We start from the raw sequence: 19,661 nt of genomic DNA, 5'->3' as shown, positions 1-19,661 counted from the left end.
AAAGACTAAACATCACATGTGCATTGAAGAGGCTCGGGTCATTGCTAGGATTGGTCATTTCCATCACCGCAAGTTTAGGGAGGCCATAGAAATTGAAAGGAGACGAAATATTCTCAATAAAGACGATGGGTGAAAAATTCGCAGTTGTTGGTGCCTGCCTTCTTAAAGTTTTTATTTTTATTCATTTTGTGTATATATATATATATATATATATATATATATATATATATATTTATAATTCCAAATTTAGATGGTTTAATTTTTATTATTAATTTTGGTATTGAACTTGATTTACTATTTTTTTAATTACTTGAATTTATTCCTTGATTCTTTAAGTTTGACCAAAAGATATTAATTACTTTAGTTTATTTTATTTTATTTTAAATATTTTTATTATTAGTTTTTGACTTATTATATTAAACTATCATTTCTTTATTCAAAAAAGAGTTTTATTTTAGCAACTAGATTTAACATTCTAAAATATTCTTTACTTTTTCCTAGGAAATGGCATAATTTTATTAATGAAAACAAAATTACATGTTGAACTGGCTAAAAAGCTGCATCATCAAGTCAGAGACCAAATGATAAAGAGAAACAACAAAAAAATTCAAGATAATATACATGATGGGAAAAAGCTAAGCTTTTCGCCCCTTCTTTTTCTCAACCCTTTGCCATTCCCCTTGGGATGGCACCGAAGAGACAAGAGCAAGATGATTCCCTGCATCCATTTTGGCATTGTCCTTGTTTGATTCTCAATTATCGGACGAGTGAATACGCTCATTCCGAGTGATGTCCCCATCGTCAGGAATCAAGTGAGCCTGCACCCTGTGATTTCTAAAATATTCTTTATTAATAAACAATATCTCTTTATTTAAAACTAGTTGTTATATTCTAACCCTTAAAGTTAATGGTCTCTACATTGCTCTATGTATTTAATTTGATGCCAAGATGACCATGAACCACACTAGATAGTTCGAAAGAGGTCGAGAAAATATTTCTGATGTGATTTTTGCCCATAAAAAAAGAAAGAAAAAAGACCTTTATAGCTTTCCTCAATCCTCAAAGACTAAGTCTTAATGGTTGAATCATTAACCATGAAACTTTACTTCTAAAGATCAATTTGTAAAATTTTGGAAAAATAGATAAAGTAGGGTGGATTTAGGTTGGTTTTATTATTAATTATAATGATTAATTATTAATTTTATATTTTATTTTATTCTTATTTTTAGTTTTATGTAATTTTACTAATTCAAAATGTTATATTTATTATTATTATTATTATTATTATTAACTAAGTCAAAAAGTTTAGACATTACAACTTCTTTACATATTTAGATTTTGAAATGAGTTAGGGTTTTTGGGCAAGTGGTATTGATAAGTCATGGTATTAGCCATATATAGATTTTGAAATGAGTTAGGGTTTTCGGGCAAGTGGTATTGATAAGCCATGGATTAGCCCATGATTTTGTAACAAAACCTATATACAACTTAATAACATCCCTGGTGTGGAAACAAAGCGCGCATAGGTATGGACCCTTGGAGCGGGTGTGGAGGTAGACACAGGCTTCCTCCAGACCTGATTGCCCTCCTAAACTCCCGAGGCATTAAGGTGCTTGCTCAGATCGCTGATACTGAGGGCTCTGACATATTACATCAGGCTTGGAAATCGGGCACCCAATTAGACATCCCTATCAGATGGCACGAACCTTGGAAAGCATACTGCGATGCCCTCTCTGAATCCCATATCAGAATTATGGAAGGGCCGGATGAACTCATCTGGCAGTTGGCTGACAGTGGGATATACTCTCCTCGAGAAGGATATAAAGTCATCATCTCCCACAGGAAGCCGGAAGTGCTTGATCGATGGTGGCACCAAATTTGGAAGCTAAATGCATCGCCCAGGTCAAAATTATTCTCTTGGTGTGTCCTTCGCAATCGCATTCCCACTGATGAACACCTAAAGCGCAGAGCTGTATCCGGTCCCTCGCGATGTGTACTATGCAAAACAGACTCAGAGACCACCGAACACTTATTCTTAAGATGCCCCATTGTTCTTCAATTATGGCATAACATCAAACTCCATATTCAGTTCTCTGGGGATTGGTCTGGTACAGACCTCATCGACGCTTGGATCGACTGGGGAAACAAACACAGTGGCTCGAAAGCTGTAAACCTTCCGATCATAGTTAACTGGACTATTTGGAAGGTCAGGAACCGAATGATCTTTGATGGGTGGGAGGCTAGGTGGCCTCTCGTTGAAGCAGGAATCATTACAGCTTTTAACGAATTACCAAATACTCCTATCTTAAAACAGCGACGATTGACCCCTCCTCCCACCATCGACACGAGCTCGCCATGGGCCTTCTTCGATGGGGCTGCAAACGAACATGGCTGCGGAGCGGGCATCATTATCCACAAATCCTCGAGGCACTTCTACCACATCAAAGTGGGATTGGGGGATGGCACAAACAATTACTCTGAGCTCATTTCTCTTCGTCATTTGCTACATTTTGCACTCAGTCACCAATGCACCAACATCTACATTTTGGGCGATTCACAGATTGTCGTTAACTGGGTCAATAGAGTTACCACATGTCACTCACACACCCTAAATGTACTGCTTGATGAAGTTTTTATACTAAAGGAAGCTTTTAATTTATTTCACATCTCTCATATATACAGAGAACATAACCAGACTGCTGACAAGCTTTCCAAGGAGGCCGCGGTGATGGAGCATGGATTATGGGAAATCACTGAATTTTTGGATCAGCAGGAGCAGAAGTTCTACCACCGGCCTTATATAGACCCGACATATCCTACTGCGGGTCAAGGGGCGATATAATAAAACAGTTTTATGTTTTTTGACTGCACATCATGATATATCATGCAATAGATTGCGGATTGCCAAAAATGGCACCTAACTTGCACAATTTTTGTAAATATAACAGACAGATATATAGCATTGAACTGCTATTATTGAGAAAAGGTACAGAACAGTTGGCATATGCTTTCAAAGCATCTACATATGTAATTTTTCATATTTATAATGAAATATTACGGATTTTTCCAGTGGAAAAAACATCCCTGGTAAATTGGGGTGAATATCCATAATTAAGAATCTTGTTATACTATATGTTTATTGTAAGTATTAAGTTTTAATTTAAAAAAGATTATAAAATTAAATTAAAATAAAATATTTATAATTTTATTTTTTAAATGAATTATGATTTTGAGTATATGATATTGATAAGCTATGGTATTGACCCATGGTATTTTAAGAAAGCTTATTTAAAAATTAGTATTATTCATAGTAAAATGGTGGAAAATATTATGATGTAAATATTAGTTATTTATAAATATAATTAGAAAATCATTATTTTAATTTATATAATAAAATAAATATTAACTTATAAATATTCTTTATATATACATCTATATTATAGTTATAGTGACTTATAAAACCTCCCCCTCCCCACAATAATAATATTAAATTAGAACATTCATGAAACTTAACCCTATTAATCTTCCAACATCATTGCCCATCATAAATCCAAGTATTCCATCCCAACCCTCTAACACCTTCACCCGGTAGAGCGCCCTTAAAATAAAGTCATGGGCTCACATGAAAAAGCTAAAAGACATTTTGCCGAAAAAAGAAAAAGCTAGAAGGAAGGAAGGATCAAAATGCAGAGTGTCAAGTCATTTGGCCGCACAGAGAAGGTGCATTAGTTTCCACCATTCAAGGACCATGTATATCCATTTATGTCTCATCAATGCATGCACAGTTTTCTCTATTTTGTCGCCACATATATCCAACCAGATTTTTCTGTAAGTATATCATGATCCGAATGAAATTTCATTCTGGCCTTTTGGACTTGACCCCACAGGTTCTCAACAGAATTGGGAAAGTTTTGTAAATATTGAAGATGGCTCAGTGCCATGAAATCATAGAAAGTCGTTGCAGAGACAGCCATGGCGCATCAGATCTGAAGCTGTTTGCCATGGCCGCGGTTCTGGTGACAAGCGCCGGAGGAGTATATTTGCCGGTTCTGATTGCCAGATATTCCCGAGGCCTCAAATTTTACGGCACTCTTCTGGTACTGGTGAAATGTTTCGCTGCCGGAGTGATTCTGTCCACAGGATTTGTCCACATCATGCCGGAAGCCTTCCGCGCTCTGGAAAGCGACTGCCTGCCGGATCGTCCATGGCACCAGTTCCCGTTCGCCGGACTCGTGGCCATGGCTGGGGCAATCCTCACTCTTCTGGTAGATATTTTGGCCGCCAAACACGGCGAATCCAGGCCATATGTGCCACTAAAGTCCTCGGAAGCAGCAGAGGACTCTGCTAAATGTAAAGACATTGAGATCGGCGGTCATGCTACAGTTTTTCCGGTGGATTGTGACAGTGTAATCGGCCAACACAGCGGTGCTGCTCGCGCTGGTTCCGACTTGGGGATCGAAAGTGGTAAGAGCGCGATGATCCCGGAGGAGAATTTGGAGGAATTGGAGAGTGAGGGGCAGAAATTAGTATCCAAGGTTTTGGAGATTGGGATTATTTTTCATTCAATTATTATTGGGATCACTTTGGGTATGTCCGAGAATCGCTGTACTATAAGGCCCCTTCTGGGGGCTCTCTCCTTCCACCAGTTCTTCGAAGGGATAGGACTTGGCGGTTGCCTCGCCCAAGTGAGTTCCTCTAACTTCCAACTCAATGAATTATTCACTATTATCTTTAGAAATCTGAATCGTTCTATTTTTCCCTGGTTGTTTTCTGATTTTCCAGTGAAAGATGTATCTTTTTTTCCTCGGTAAATAATGTAAAATTTAGGAAAAAAACATACTAATTATAAACACCACCTAATAAATACAAGATTGGGATAGAGATATGGCAATCAAACGGTTGTGAAGGAAGAAATTTATTGTCTCACTGCCAACAGTTGTCAGATTAGCTGCCTTACATGGATCACATTCAACATTTTACCAAACCCTTGTAATTTACATAAATGGTTGAGGTGCTGTTTCCAGATTATTCAATGCGCCTGTTTCCGTGGCACAATCAGGTGTAATTGAACCGCGGGGTTATCATTTTTTTAGTATTTTTTAATCTCAATAGATAGGTAGGACCGTAGGCGGTTGATGTGTTTTAACAAAGCCTTGTGTGTGACAAGGAAGCTGGAATTGCTATTTTGATTTTAAAGTAATTTATTATTTAAATTATATTTATGTTAATTGTATTGTGTTTTTAATTAAATTATTATTTATTTATATTTAGTTTAATTTTGGATTTACTAAGTGGGATTTGAATTTTATGAGATGGAAATTTTTTTAAGAGTGAAAAGGGATTTGATTTTTTTCAACATTTTGGTAAATCTAGACTTAGGCGGGTTTATTTATCAATTATAATTATAATAATAAATATAATTATTGTTTTTGTTTTTATTTTTATTTTATGTTGAGCCATCAAAATGTTAAACAGGACATTACAACATCTTTACCATATAACTAGTCTAGATCAATCTTAACTCTGAAACATATATGATCTCTCTCAATGCTTGGTAGTTCTGATAGACCCCGAATTAAGATGGATCTAGGTTGGTTTAATTTCCCACTTTAAATAGGGTATATTCCACATGAAAACCACTAGTTCTCATAAACTTGGAGTTAAAAACCACCTGTAACTTGACCTGGTCAACTTTACCTTAACTACTCAACCAAAAAAATAATAATAATGATGTAATTTTTATTTTTATTATTTTATTTTGAAGTTATTTTTATTCTAGTTGTCTTTAAGTGTGACTTTTTGAAAAAAAAATTGGTTTATTCTCGGATCTAATTTATCTAGAATATGAGAGGGATTCATTGAAATAACAAGTTTGATGGTTGAACTCTGCACAATCAAAGTGTCCAAAGGGTTTTTGAAGGTGTTGAATCCATACATGTAGTCAAAAAAACCACTTTAAACAACAAAAATCAAGTTTTCATCACAAAATTTTTGGCAGGCCCAAGGGAGATTTTGAAGGTGTTGAATCCATATATGTAGTCAAAAAACCACTTTAAACAACAAAAATCAAGATTTCATCTCAAAATTTTCGGTAGGATTTTGGACAAAAATCCAGGGGAAACTCCAAAAAAAAATAGCATTTAAAGACAACTCCATTTTTATTTTAACATAGGGTTATTTTTATTTTTATTTTATTTTGATTGAGTCAAAATGTATATAGCACATTACACAATCTCTACCACACTAGGCTAAAGACAACTCCATCTTTATTTTAACATAGGGTTATTTTTATTTTTATTTTATTTTGACCAAGTCAAAATGTATATAGCACATTACAGGATCTCTACCACACTAGGCTAGAGAGCCCCTCTTGGCCCAATTATTACTAAAAATTAATATTTTTTAAATTTAAATAGTTCAAATGGAAAGATTTTAAATTTTTAAACAAAATTGTATACATATTGTATATGTTGATAAATTTTTAAGTTAAATTTTAATAATAATAATAATAAGCCCACAATGCCTAGAATAGAGGGTCACAAGGTGTTTTATTAAGGCACTTTGTGGTATAAAGGTCATCGGTTTGAAACTATGTGGGTAAAAATCCAACCATGTTAATGGTTGGTGTAGCCTAGGCTGGTGCGATCCCCAAGTGATTTTGATGGCTTAGATGCCTTTGGTAGCGGCTACTCAAACCACAAGGTAGTCGTGCAGTCATCTTAGGACTCACATAAACTAGTAAACAAATAATAATAATAAATTTAAAAATCACCACCAAGCCAAAGGTTGAATTGATATATGAGACCCAATTGTTTGTGGACAAGAGACTTATGCCTATGTACAACTATGACTACCATGGTTATGTATGGCTTTTTATGAATGAAACTAAGGTGCAAACTACACTAGTAAGAATCTTGTAGTTGTTTATATTAATCTAGCTATAGTTAAGAAACTAGTTTAGTACCTCATATGCAAAATACTAATGGTGGAGAAACATAAAGAAAAACATCTAAAACATGAGTTAAGACTAAAAACCATCATGGAGAAACATAAAGAAAAACATCTAAAACATGAGTTAAGACTAAAATCCATAAGAACTAGAGGGAACTAGAGGGACCTAGTTGGCTAGGAGCCCTTGGCTCTTTGAGTTTTTATTCACCTTTTGCCCTAATTTATCTTTAATGGTAATGGGATTTGAATAGGTACCTTTTAAACTCGACATTCTATTTGCATCCATTAAATTCTCTCTTTTTTTTCTGGCTTTCATTCTAAAACTTTGAAGCATATCCTAAAGACAACTTTAGGCTTGGGCTCCAACAATTTTAGTCTAGCTAGAGTTTCTGGTTGCTAGTCCCCTTTGTCTTCCACTGTGTAGTGGGCCATGAGTACCTTAGTTAACCAATATAATCATGTCGTCTTAAACACTTTTGTGTCCCTGAATCTAGAAAAAAAGAACAAAATTGAAGAGGTGAGGACAAGACATGCCCTACCTAGGAAGATGAGACATGGTTTTCTTCCCCTCCTCCCCAACCTACCGTGACTTGTTCAAGGTAGTCCATGTCTCGTGAGTCTACTATAACCAAAAGAATGAAAAATACTTGGTAGATGGGAACCCTCACTAATTTAGTGTTAAAATTGGCAACTAGGGCTATTTCTACCCTTGTGAGGTGAGGACAAGACATGCCCTACCTAGGAAGATGAGACATGGTTTTCTTCCCCTCCTCCCCAACCTACCGCGACTTGTTCAAGGTAGTCCATGTCTCGTGAGTCTACCATAACCAAAAGAATGAAAAATACTTGGTAGATGGGAACCCTCACTAATTTAGTGTTAAAATTGGCAACTAGGGCCAAACTCCATGTGGGTCACCTTATTTATGGCTGCTGATATTTTTCCTAGATTCCTCTCGTCGAGAGGTGTAGGATTGATCTAAATATCATCCGATTCCGACGAGTATTTATGGAGATATGAATTTATTTCTAATTACTTGATAAATTGTCAAGGTCGCCATCAACTAAGTGTGTGGCACACATGCCCAACGTTTCATATAAATAGAAGAGAGGTTGAGTCATTTGCAACTCATCTCATCACTCATCTTCTCTCTCTCCTACACATTAGATGAGCCTCTCTCTCACACGTGTGGCTGAAAAAGGAAGACGCAGATTTCATATTAGGGTTGTGTTGACCATGTTTGAACTAGGCTGCAGGAAGGTACTTTGACCAACATGGACTCCTCTTTGACTGTGGATTAGGTGTGGCCACTTCTCCTTAGCAGGCCGCAAATTTTGGCACGCAAACCGAGGTGATCTGATCTCAGGTTTGACCAATGTTGAGTGTCAAAAGGTTGATTGCAGAATTGTCCAGCGTTGATTGAAGTTTGACTGTAATTTCGGACTGTTTTGGGTTGACTCTTCTTGCTGTTGGAAGCCGAGTTGACTAGGATATTGACCAAGATGATTAGAGGTCAAATCTGACTTGTTTGACCAGCTTTGACTTTGCTGGTTAGGGTTTTGCTACTGCTGTTATAAAATTTCATAATTCTGCATTGTACTATTTCTCTCTGCTGAACTATTGAAGATAAAAGAAGATTTGATCAAAGGGTTTCCCCGCATTGGGGTTTGTCCTTGGCTAGCCGCCACATCTTGTGTCTCTTGTCTTGGCTTGTTTTCTATCGATCGTTAAATGTTCTATCTACACTTTACTTTATGTTGTGATTGCTAATCAGTGGCTAATAAAAGGGAAAAGAATTACACTGCTCTAAGCATAGAGCATACCATAATTTAACATGGAATCAGAGCTGAGGTGAAGACAAAGCCCAAGCAAGAGCAAGAGAAATCACTGAAGGCTGTCAAAAGTTATCTTAAAGAAGTCATGGGGTCCTCAGCACACTTCCCCGCTTAAGACAAACTCTGTGAGAAGTCTGACTATCACGGATGGAAGATGTCTCTTGATCTAACATTAGAAGAGCAGGAAGTGTTGGACCATGTGAGAGGCAGGATTGTTGAGCCTCCATCAAATGCATCCGCTGTTGCTAGGAACAAATGGACCAAGGGAGAAGTCAAAGCAAGGAAGATCATTCGGACTCTATCAACAAGCGTCTGGTGGCCTATGTTTCTAAGCTGACCAGCTCCAAGGAAATCTACGATTAAAGTTAATGATGCAAATCAAGTTTTGTTCCTCAGAAATAAGTTGAAAGAAATTAAGAAGGGCAAAGATGAGAGTATGCAAACATATTTCCTAAGGATCATCAAGATCAAAAACGATCTCCTATCTATTGGGGAAGTAATTCTTAACAGGGAAATGACACTCACAACTCTTGGAGCACTGCCACCTGAATGGTATATATTCAGGACTACTCTTCTCAACAATAACGTAATTCCTGGATTTGAGGAATTGATGGCCAGATGCGTTCAAGAAGAAACAAGGATGGAAGAGCAAGAAATGCCCGTACTTAAAGGTCATCCCTCTGCCTTTTCTTCTCGTGCTAAAAGAAGAAACAATTCCGGGGCTAAATTCAAAGGAAAGGTTGGACCAAAGGGTTGAAGAAAAGGACGATGTTACAATTGCAATAAAACGGGCCACTATGCGAGGGAGTGCCCTGATAAAAGGGACGATGATCAAAATCACTCTCAAGGCAATCAAAGGAATGGCAGGTCAAATGGCAAAGGTAAAAGAAATGCCGAAAATCAAGGAAGAGGACAACCCTTCAAGAAGGCAAGAAACTCCAGGTATGAATCTAACGTTGTTAATAATGAGCAAGATGAATATTATCTACCAACGACTCTCTCTACTACTGCTCCCCCGAACTCGCTGGGAAATTGGCTTATTGATAGTGGTGCCTCAAGGCACTTCACTGGTTACAAAGAAGCTCTCTTTAATCTAGTAGAGAAGGAGACCAACCTGGAAACTGTTCTTGGGGACAATTCAAAATATCCCGTGAAAGGCGTAGGGAATGTCACTCTTCAATTGAATCAGGGAAATATAATCCATTTATAAGATGTATTATATGTACTTGATCTCAAAAAGAACCCGGTGTCCATTTCAGCAATGGAAGAAAAAGGCTATAAGGTGGCCTTCAGCGATGGCAAGGTACATGTATGGAAAAAGAACTTTAAAGATGCTTTCACTCTTGGGTTTTGAGTTGATTCATTATATCATGTTGGAGGAAGTTTGTTGGGTGTCATGTCTTGTGACACATCTCTTCAGTCGGAACTATGGCATCGGAGGTTTGCTCACTTTCATTATAAATCTCTACTCGATATGAGAAAAATCATGATCGGGATGCCCGAGTTCAGATTAGAGCAAAAAGGTGTATGTTCAGGATGTGAAGGAAAGCTCAAAAGGGGACCATTCCCCTCAAGCCAAAGCAAGACCTCTGATATATTGCAGTTGGTTCACTCAGACATATCCGGTATGATGCCTGTGAACTCCTTGGGAGGATACTTATATTACCTCACTTTTACAGATGATTATTCTCGCAAGACTTGGATATACTTCTTGAAAAAGAAGGATGAAGTGTTCTCCTGGTTTTGGCACTTCAAAGACTTGATCGAGAATCAGACCGAAAAGAAGATCAAGATCTTAAGGACTGATAATGGGACTGAATATGAATCCAATGAGTTTCATGACTTTTGCAAAGAGGCTAGCATTAAGAGGGAGACTACTACACCATATACTCCTGAGCAGAATGGTGTGGCGGAAAGGAAGAACCGTACAATTGTGGAAGTTGTTCGTGCTATGCTCCATGGTCAAAGACTTCTGAAGTTTCTATGGGCCGAAGCTGCAAATACCGTCGTATATGTACAAAACCGATGCCTTCATCAAGCATTGGGTTCCAAGACTCTCGAAGAGATGTTCACTGCTAAGAAACCTGACGTATCTCATTTTAGAATTTTTGGAAGTCCTGTATATTTTCATGTGCCGAAGGAGAAAATAAATAAATTGGGTGCATCTGGAAAGAAAGGAATCTTCGTGGGCTATAGAAAAATACTAAGGGCTATAGAATCTATGTGGCTGGTCAAAGGGAAGTCAAAATTAGCCATGACGTCACCTTTGATGAAGATATGGCTCTTAGAAAAATAGACAATATTCCTTCTCTAAGAGGATCTAAAGAAGCTGACCCCAGGGAACCGAAGGAAAAGGAAGATGAGACGATGCCCGATGTGGAAGAACCTATGGATCCTTTTGATCCTCCTCCGCAAGAGCCTTCCTCTTCTAGGAAGAGGCCTTCATGGTTTAGGGGGGACACTTGATGATGCTGAAGCACACATTGCAACTAGAGGAACCTTCCATGAAAGTAAGAAGCCGAACAAGTATCAGGGATACCTGACCATCATGAGCACAATCATCCAAAATGAGCCTTCGTCATTCACAGAAGTTGTCAAGCATCAAATATGGAAGGATGTTATGACCGAGGAAGATGAGTCCATCATGAAAAACGATGTTTGGGATGTGGTCCCCAAACCAACCCTAGGACAAAGCAGTTGTCACTTCGAAATGGCTTTACAAGATAAAGCATGCAGTTGATGGAAGTGCGGAAAAGTATAAGGCTCGTTTTGTCGTCATGGCTTCTCTCAGAAGGAAGGTATAGACTATGATGAGATATTTGCACCTATTCCCCGATATACCACCATCTGCTCGATCATAGCCCTTGCTGCTTCACAAGGATGGAACTTACAGCAGATGGATGTCAAGACTGCATTCTTGCATGGTTCGATCAAAGAGGAAGTCTATGTGGAGCAACCCAAAGGATTTGAGATTCATAATCGAGAATCTCATGTGTGCAGGTTGAAGAAGGCCCTTTATGGGCTGAAGCAAGCACCCCGAACGTGGTATGAAAGGATTGATAGCTACTTGATGAAGCTGGGATTCACTAGAAGTGAAGCCGATCATAAACTTTACTTTAAGGTTGATGATGACAATCCTCTCATACTGGTGTTGTACGTTGACGACCTCTTTCAAATAGGGGCAGACCCTCTCATTCACAAATGTAAGAGGGAGTTGGCTTCTGAGTTTGAGATGAAGGACCTAGGACTAATGCACTATTTCCTAGGACTAGAAGTCTAGCAGAATCCAGTGGATATTTTCCTATCTCAAGGAAAATATGTGGTGAACATATTGGAGAGATTCAACATGGTGGACTGCAAGCCCGTAACTACCCCGATGGAGCTTGACTTCAAGAAGTTAAGCGGTAGTGTTGCCCGACCTGTTTTACGAAATGCTACCGAGTATCGTCAACTTGTCGAAGCATTGATATTCTTGGTGAACTCCCCTCCGGATATATGCTTTGCAGCCAACATATGGTTGAGCCTCACCACTCACATTGGATTGGTGCCAAGAATCTGTTGAGATATCTTTGTGGCACGATCACTCATGGGTTGAGATACACTGCCGGAGATGTGAGACTACTTGGATATACCGATGTTGACTGGGCAGGTAGTGTGGTGGACTGAAAGAGCACTTCAGAGTGTTGTTTCTCTTTGGGATCTGTCTCGATATCCTGGATGAGCAGGAAGCATAAGTCGGTGGCTTTGAGCACCGCCGAGGCAGATTACATTGCTGCTAGTATGGCCTCTTGTGAGGCTGTTTGGTTGCGAAAGCTCTTCAACAAGCTGTTTGGATTTACATTGGATACCACCGTGATCCTGTGTGACAACCAGAGCGGGATTCGTTTATCAAAGAATCTCGTATTCCATGATCGCTCCAAGCATATCAAGATCAGGTACCACTATATTCAAGATATGGTGTAGCGGGGAGCAATAAGGCTCCAACATATCGGTACAGATGAACAGGTCGCCGACATTTTGACAAAGCCCCTGGGAAAGGTCAAATTCTTGACTTTCCGAGAACAACTTGGTGTCGTTCAAAGACCCTCTTATGAGAGTCGAGTATGATGTATTGAGCTCTTGGAGCTCCAGGGGGGCGCAGGGTACTTCTTGGAGCGACATGTGACCACAGGGCGGCTCACCATCCCCTGGTGGTGCACTATGTATAGGGTGAAAGGTTCAACCTTGCCCTGTGACACCCCGTGGCGACTGTGGAATAGGATGATTAATTCTCCTGTGGGCCAGGATGATTAGTTCTCCATGGCGACTGTGGAACAGGATGATGAGTTCTCTTGTGGGCTAGGATGATTAGTTCTCTGTGGCGATTGTGGAACAGGATGATTAGTTCTCTGTGGCGATTGGAGAACAGGATGATTAGTTATCTTGTGGGCTAGGATGATTAGTTCTCCATGGCATCTATTGGATAGGATGATTCGTTCTCCTATGGACAGGATGATTAGTTCTCTTGTCGAGGCATCCTACCCATGCAGTCTAGGACTCATGGGAAGTACCTCTCATCTTATCAATGAGCAGGGAAATGAGGTTAGGGACCATGATTGTACTATTGATGGACGCATCGTTGTATCTACCATACTCCCTATGCTAGGATGACCTCCATTGATTTGGGATCAATGATACTGATCAGTGAGAGTGTTATGGCACACCAGTGGAGGATGGTATGACACATCCTCGATCATTTCTTCTTCTTCATAGTTCAAGGAGAGCAGAGCAGAGTAGGACCCAGTCGTGCAAGGCAGTGCATTTGATGGTTGGGATAGTATCGTCGGTCAAACGGATTGCAGATGGAGTTCTCCCTAGTTGAGAGGGAGTGTTAAAATTGGAAACTAGGGCCAAACTCCATGTGGGCCACCTTATTTATGGTTGCTGATATTGGTGTAGGGTTGATCTAAATATCATTCGATTCGAATGAGTATTTATGGAGATATGAATTTATTTCTAATTACTTGACAAATTGTCAAGGTCGACCAGCAACTAAGTGTGTGCCACACATGCCCAGCGTTTCATATAAATAGAAGAGAGGTTGAGTCATTTGCAACTCATCTCATCACTCGTCTTCTCTCTCTCCTACACATTAGATGATCCTCTCTCTCTCACACGTATGACTGAAAAAGGAAGACGCGGATTTATGATTAGGGCTGCGTTGACCAAGTTTGACCTAGGCTGCAGGAAGGTACTTTGACCAGCATTGACCATCGTGGACTCCTCTTTGACTGTGGATTAGGTGTCGCTGCTTCTCCTTGGCAGGCCGCAAATTTTGGCACGCAAACTGAGGTGATCTTATCTTAGGTTTGACCAGCGTTGAGTGTCAAAAGGTTGACCGTAGATTTGTCCAGCATTCACTGAAGTTTGACTGTAATTTCATACTATTTTGGGTTGACTCCTCTTGTTGTTGGAAGCCGAGTTGACTAGGATATTGACCAAGATGATTGGAGGTCAAATCTGACTTGTTTGACCAACTTTGACTTTGTTGGTTAGGGTTTCGCTGCTGCTGTTATAAAATTTCAAAGTTCTGCATTGTACTATTTCTCTCTGCTGAACTATTGAAGATAAAAGAAGATTTGATCAAAGGGTTTCCCTGCATTGGGGTTTGTCCCGGCTAGCCGCCACATCTTGTGTCTCTTTTCTTGTCTTGTTTTCTGTTGATCGTTTAATGTTCTATCTGCACTTTACTTTATGTTGTGATTGCTAATCAGTGGCTAATAAAAGGGAAAAGAAATAAACTGCTCTAAGCATAAAACATACCATAATTTAGCATTTAGTCATTTAGAGCCATGAATAGACCAAAACCCATTAGCATTGAACACCTTAGGAACCCACCGCATGGTTGAACTAGAGAGGAGGAACCCTCAGATAGAATGGAGGAAATCAAAAAGTGTTCTTACACTACCCACAACACCCTAGATATCATACACTAAAGTCCTAGGATAAGATATAGGGAAAAGTAGAGATTCCCTGACGGCACCCAACACCCCCAACACTAGAATCTTAAACACCAAAGAATCCAATAAGAAGACCAACCCCGCACATTTTTCAGTCAAATTCAAAACATAACCAAATGCCACCAAGGAAGAAAAGAAATAAACCTCATTTATAGTTTGAAAGAGCCAAACCAAAAGGGGTCCTAGCCCTATGAGCTCAAGAGAAAATGAAAAACTTTATTTTCTCTTTGCAGCAAACCAACCTACATTGCGTCCTCGCATAAACAAAACTCAATCACCCACTTAGCTACCAGCCTAACTCCCTTGCAACATCACATTGCTATGAATGCCTAAATCATCATCCTTTAATCACCTATACAACCTTACATACTGGCCTCACCAACCCTCTTCACTTTCCATGTGTAGGTGTAATGGTGCCCAAGGTGATTGTACCCTCATAAATATTATTTCTCACCCATCTGATGATAATCAATATCATGATGTCGTAGTCTAACGAGGCCACAATTTGTCCCGGAAAATAATGAAAATTTTGGAAAGATCTTGAAAAAATATGACAGCAAATTTTGGAAATCTAGGTTACAGTTGTCAAGCTTCAAGATTTTGGGTGCCCCAGGGGTTCATGATGGTGTTGAATCCATTTCCACCATCAAAAATATGATTCAAACACTCCCAAGATTGGATTTCTTGAAAAAAATTCACCAGATTCTCATGAAAATTTTACCATATGAGCAAAAAGTGTAGTCTCAATATACAAGTCTATCATGATTACCTACATTATAACTTTGAAATTAAATTATCATTAGTTATAATGAAATATCTAGATTTTATTTATTTTAAAATAATTTATTGGTTTAACTAATTTTTATGTGAAAGAAAAACTAAATATTATATTATCGTAATCATTTAGATTGAATTTCTTTTGAGTTTATGTTATATTATTAATTAATTTAACTTGATATATTTTATAATTTTTTTAGTATAAGAAATTTCTTTTTTATTTTTTAGTGATTAGAGGAATCGGTGATGGATCGGTTTCGTATTTGTGTGACATGGGGTTGACTCTAACCACTACCACTGTAACCTCTAGGTGCCTACATATTCCTTTTACAAAAGTGGACAAGTAGAGTTTGAACCTCGAATCTCTTGATACATAATACTTCATCTTCATATCATTTCTTAATCTATTTATTTTAATAGATTTTTTTAGATATTATTTATATATATTTAATAATGAATAAAGTATTTATTAAAAATTCATTTTTAAATTTTAATATAATTTTAAATATAAAATTTCACATATGAGTAAGATTAAGTGAATATGTACATACTAAAATAATGATGATAATAATTTTGGTTTTCCTTTTTTAATAATGAAAATATTTTAATATCATAAAATATTATTACACAATCTTATAATAATGTAAAAATTTGAAAAAAAATGCCATAACTATGACTATATGTCTAGGAGGCTAATTAACTATATCATAAAAAGACTAGTGTTGACCTTTCTGAATAATCATATTACAAGCTATAGTAGCAAAGACATTGAATAACAAAACACTATTATCAGAAATAAAATAGACAAATAATTGGATCCATATTCCATTTCCTCTTTGTAGGATGCGCTATAAGTTTAATCGTCCTTTACTTGTAGTATCTCTTTCTTTGCGATGATTATAAAAATATGGCCTATTGCATGTTGATCCACTTGCAATGTTAAAAGGTATTTAAGTGCTTAATTTCTATTAGATAAATTTGACCCAGTGAAAGAGCTAAGTTTTTTAAGTCAATTGTGGTGGTTTCAAACACTTGGTTAGAGCTTTTTAAAAGGTGTGTGGATTCTTCACTGTAATGTGCTAGTGTTATGTGGAAGGTTCACTTGGTCAAGGTCAAGGTGGTTGGCTTGCTTGACTGCCTTTAAGCCAAGGATATTAACTTTTTTAAAGCCGTAAAATAATAGATTTATTATCGGTTGGTTCTCTTTAGTTGGGGTTTTCCAGGGTAAATCATGTGTGTTCTTGATACGTGTACCTTTGTCAGTAAAGTCTTGACATAGACGTAGGTGATAAGGGAGAGGAGCATGTGGGTTTAAAAGGGCGATCGTTAGGTAAACTTGACCCAATGAAGGAGTCAAGGTCAATAGTGGTGGTTTTGGGCACCTGATATTGGTGGCCCATGATATTACATGTAGTTAAAGTCTTTAGAAGGCATGGGGATTCTTCATTGTAATGTGTCAGAGTTGAGTGGAACGTTGACTTGGCCGAGGCCAGCATGTTTGGTTGGCTCTTTTAAGTGAAGAATATTGGTTATTTTTAAGCCATGGGATAATAGATATATTGTTTGGTTGGCTTGACTTCCTTTAAGTCAAAAATATTGATTCTTGTTAAGACATAAAATAATAGATCTATAGTTTGACTGGTTTTTCCTAGTTAGATTTTCCAAAATAAATCATGTATATTGTATAAAAATTTATTAAAATAATATATATTTTATATTTTAATATATAATTTATTATTAAATATAGAATGGTTAGATCAATAAAAAATTATTTTAATTATAAAAACTTTTTTATTTTCTTTTTGTTTGCATTATCTAAATCATCATGCAACTCTTTGTACCAGTATTCATAGTAAATAGTGCCGTTGTAAAGATTATTCGAGCTTATCTTAATTGCAAATTCCATGTATCCAATGGTCATGAACAAAATCAATCGTTGACTTTACTCCTTGCCCCACAGCTGACTTTGCATTCTTGCTCATGGGATGCACAAAATTGTCAAGGCTATGTCATAAGAGTAATGGAATTCGTGATTTTGCTACAGCGATATCATGAAGACAACTACAATTGGAAATATGCTTACTGCACTTGTTAGTTTTTTTTGGTATTTTATTGTATATTTGCAAATATAGGTGGAGGACTTGCATCTACCTTCTGTGACAAGACTTGCCTCGCAGTCTTTAATGTAATAGAAAAGGAGTTGTCTATGGAGGTGGAGGAATTGCCTAATTTGTTTGACAACTAATTTGTTTGGAACGTTGCGTCATGGCAGGCAGGTTTGGGGACTCGAGTAACAGCGGTGATGTGTTTGTTTTCAGTGACGACGCCCCTGGGAATCGCCACAGGTATGGCAATGAAGTCCATAATGGGGTTCAGCCACAGCAGGCCGGAGGCTGTTATCATTGTTGAAGGATTGCTAGGCTCTGCATCATCCGGAATACTTGTGTATATGGCACTCGTAGATCTCATTGCTGTTGAATTTCTCAACACCCAGAAGATGAAAGCCAATCCAAGGCTCATGGCTGCTGCCTATTCTTTGCTCATTCTTGGAGCAGGATCCATGGCTCTTCTTGCTGTGTGGGCTTAGATGCATATGAATTTATTAAAAATGGGTGATTTTTTTTAATGAGTCTTATAATTTTTGGTGAGATGAGATAATTATATTTGGTGAGACGAGTGAAACAATTGCAAATTTATTCCAAAACACCAAAATTCTAAGGGCCAGAAATGGTGATGAGACTTATTTTACCTATTTCCTCCTACACTATAAAAGTGAACGTGAGTAATTTTATTTTTAATTATTTGCATGTATTTGTAAAATATAAATAAATTCAAAATACTGAAAAATTCTATAACATTTTACTTATGTAAATTTAACCATTTTATTAATTTAATTTATTTCAGGAAAACACCACACTCCTACACAACACAATAATATCAAAACTGTAAAAGCAAGCGTTTACTATAAACAACATCTTGCCGGTTGATGAAACAGCTACCCACAGCTGCTATAAATAAGATTACACGCCAAAGAATTCACAACAGCGGGTTAGACTAGCAAGCCTTATCCTATGCCCACTCCCCCATTATTTCTCAGTAGAAATCAGCCACTTTGTTGGATAGATAATTTTTTTAATTTTATATTATAATTATAATATTATTTGATATTTTTTTCTCAATAGCTATACTCATGGAATGAAGTTTTATTTAACTTTGGGTTCCAATCTTATGCTGTTCTAATTTTGGGTTCCAATCTTGTGCTACCGTCCCCATAGTGAAGTGAATAATGGAAAAAAATAAAAATTATTTATCAAACTAAATTTACAAAGTATAGTTACTATTTAGTATTTTTTTTCTTAATTTTATGCTAAATTATAATTATTATTTATGTAAATTAATTTTCTTTTATTTAATATATTATTTTATATTATCTTTTATTTAATATAGTAATTTATTTAATTTTATATAAGATAATTTATATTTATTGGTAACAATTTTTATTTATTATTTATTTTTTTAAATCACATTTTATTTTTTACTTAATTATTTATTTATTATTTTCATGATAATTTAAATGTCACAAAAATGATTAATAATTTTAATAAATCTTATCTAATTATTCAAATTTTATAAATATACAAATAGAATGTATACACAACTTTAAATTGTATAAATGTACAATTCATTCTTTCTTTCTTTCTTCCTCCTCTTTTTTTTTTTTTTTAAATCATTCTTATCATTATTATCAATAACTTTCAACAAATTGCAACATGTTGACAAAATCAAATTTGCTTTATTTGGAGTGTTATGTTTCATAGCACCCTTAATCAAAATTGAAATTTCGAGCTGTGAAAGAGGAAACGTGGACAATCATTGCAAACCGGGGCAAATTATGTTAAAATAGAGCTGAATTAATGGAATTGATCTCTCTCTAGAAGGCTTAATTAAATGTAATTATCTGCCATGTATGCGTATAGAGAGATTTAGGGGTTTGATTGAGCGATTTGTGGGAGGAAATTATGGATCCTAGATGATCCACGCTTTTGTAATTTCCTATATAAAGAGAGTTTGTGTTGTGAAAGAGAGATAATGAGGATACAA

At 36.9% G+C, this 19,661-nt stretch overlaps 2 protein-coding genes across 2 annotated transcripts; both read left to right on the top strand.

The window, feature by feature from the left end:
* The first annotated feature begins 1,528 nt into the window (after positions 1 to 1,528).
* On the top strand, positions 1,529 to 2,842 carry LOC149163021 (uncharacterized). The gene has a single exon (XM_089435327.1). It carries the CDS (start codon positions 1,529 to 1,531, stop codon positions 2,840 to 2,842), a length of 1,314 nt encoding a protein of 437 aa, XP_089291453.1.
* A 767-nt stretch (positions 2,843 to 3,609) lies between these two features.
* On the top strand, positions 3,610 to 18,186 carry LOC149163020 (zinc transporter 6, chloroplastic-like). The gene is made up of 2 exons (XM_089437501.1): positions 3,610 to 4,685; positions 17,833 to 18,186. The coding sequence occupies exons 1-2, from the start codon at positions 3,927 to 3,929 to the stop codon at positions 18,145 to 18,147; spliced, it is 1,074 nt and encodes a 357-aa protein (XP_089293627.1). The 5' UTR covers positions 3,610 to 3,926; the 3' UTR covers positions 18,148 to 18,186.
* Positions 18,187 to 19,661: the final 1,475 nt, after the last annotated feature.

The sequence above is a fragment of the Pinus tabuliformis genome, chromosome 5_2 (assembly GCF_031772625.1).
Source record: "Pinus tabuliformis cultivar Carrire ecotype Pingquan chromosome 5_2, CPIR1, whole genome shotgun sequence".
Classification (NCBI taxonomy): Eukaryota; Viridiplantae; Streptophyta; class Pinopsida; order Pinales; family Pinaceae; genus Pinus; species Pinus tabuliformis.
This window is presented reverse-complemented; position numbering and strand designations above follow the sequence as displayed.

Coding starts and splice junctions, on each gene's coding strand:
- LOC149163021 (XM_089435327.1), top strand. CDS start 1,529: ATGGACCCTTGGAGCGGGTGTGGAGGTAGACACAGGCTTCCTCCAGAC.
- LOC149163020 (XM_089437501.1), top strand. CDS start 3,927: ATGGCTCAGTGCCATGAAATCATAGAAAGTCGTTGCAGAGACAGCCAT. Junction 4,686..17,832: donor TTGGCGGTTGCCTCGCCCAA/GTGAGTTCCTCT, acceptor GCGTCATGGCAG/GCAGGTTTGGGGACTCGAGT.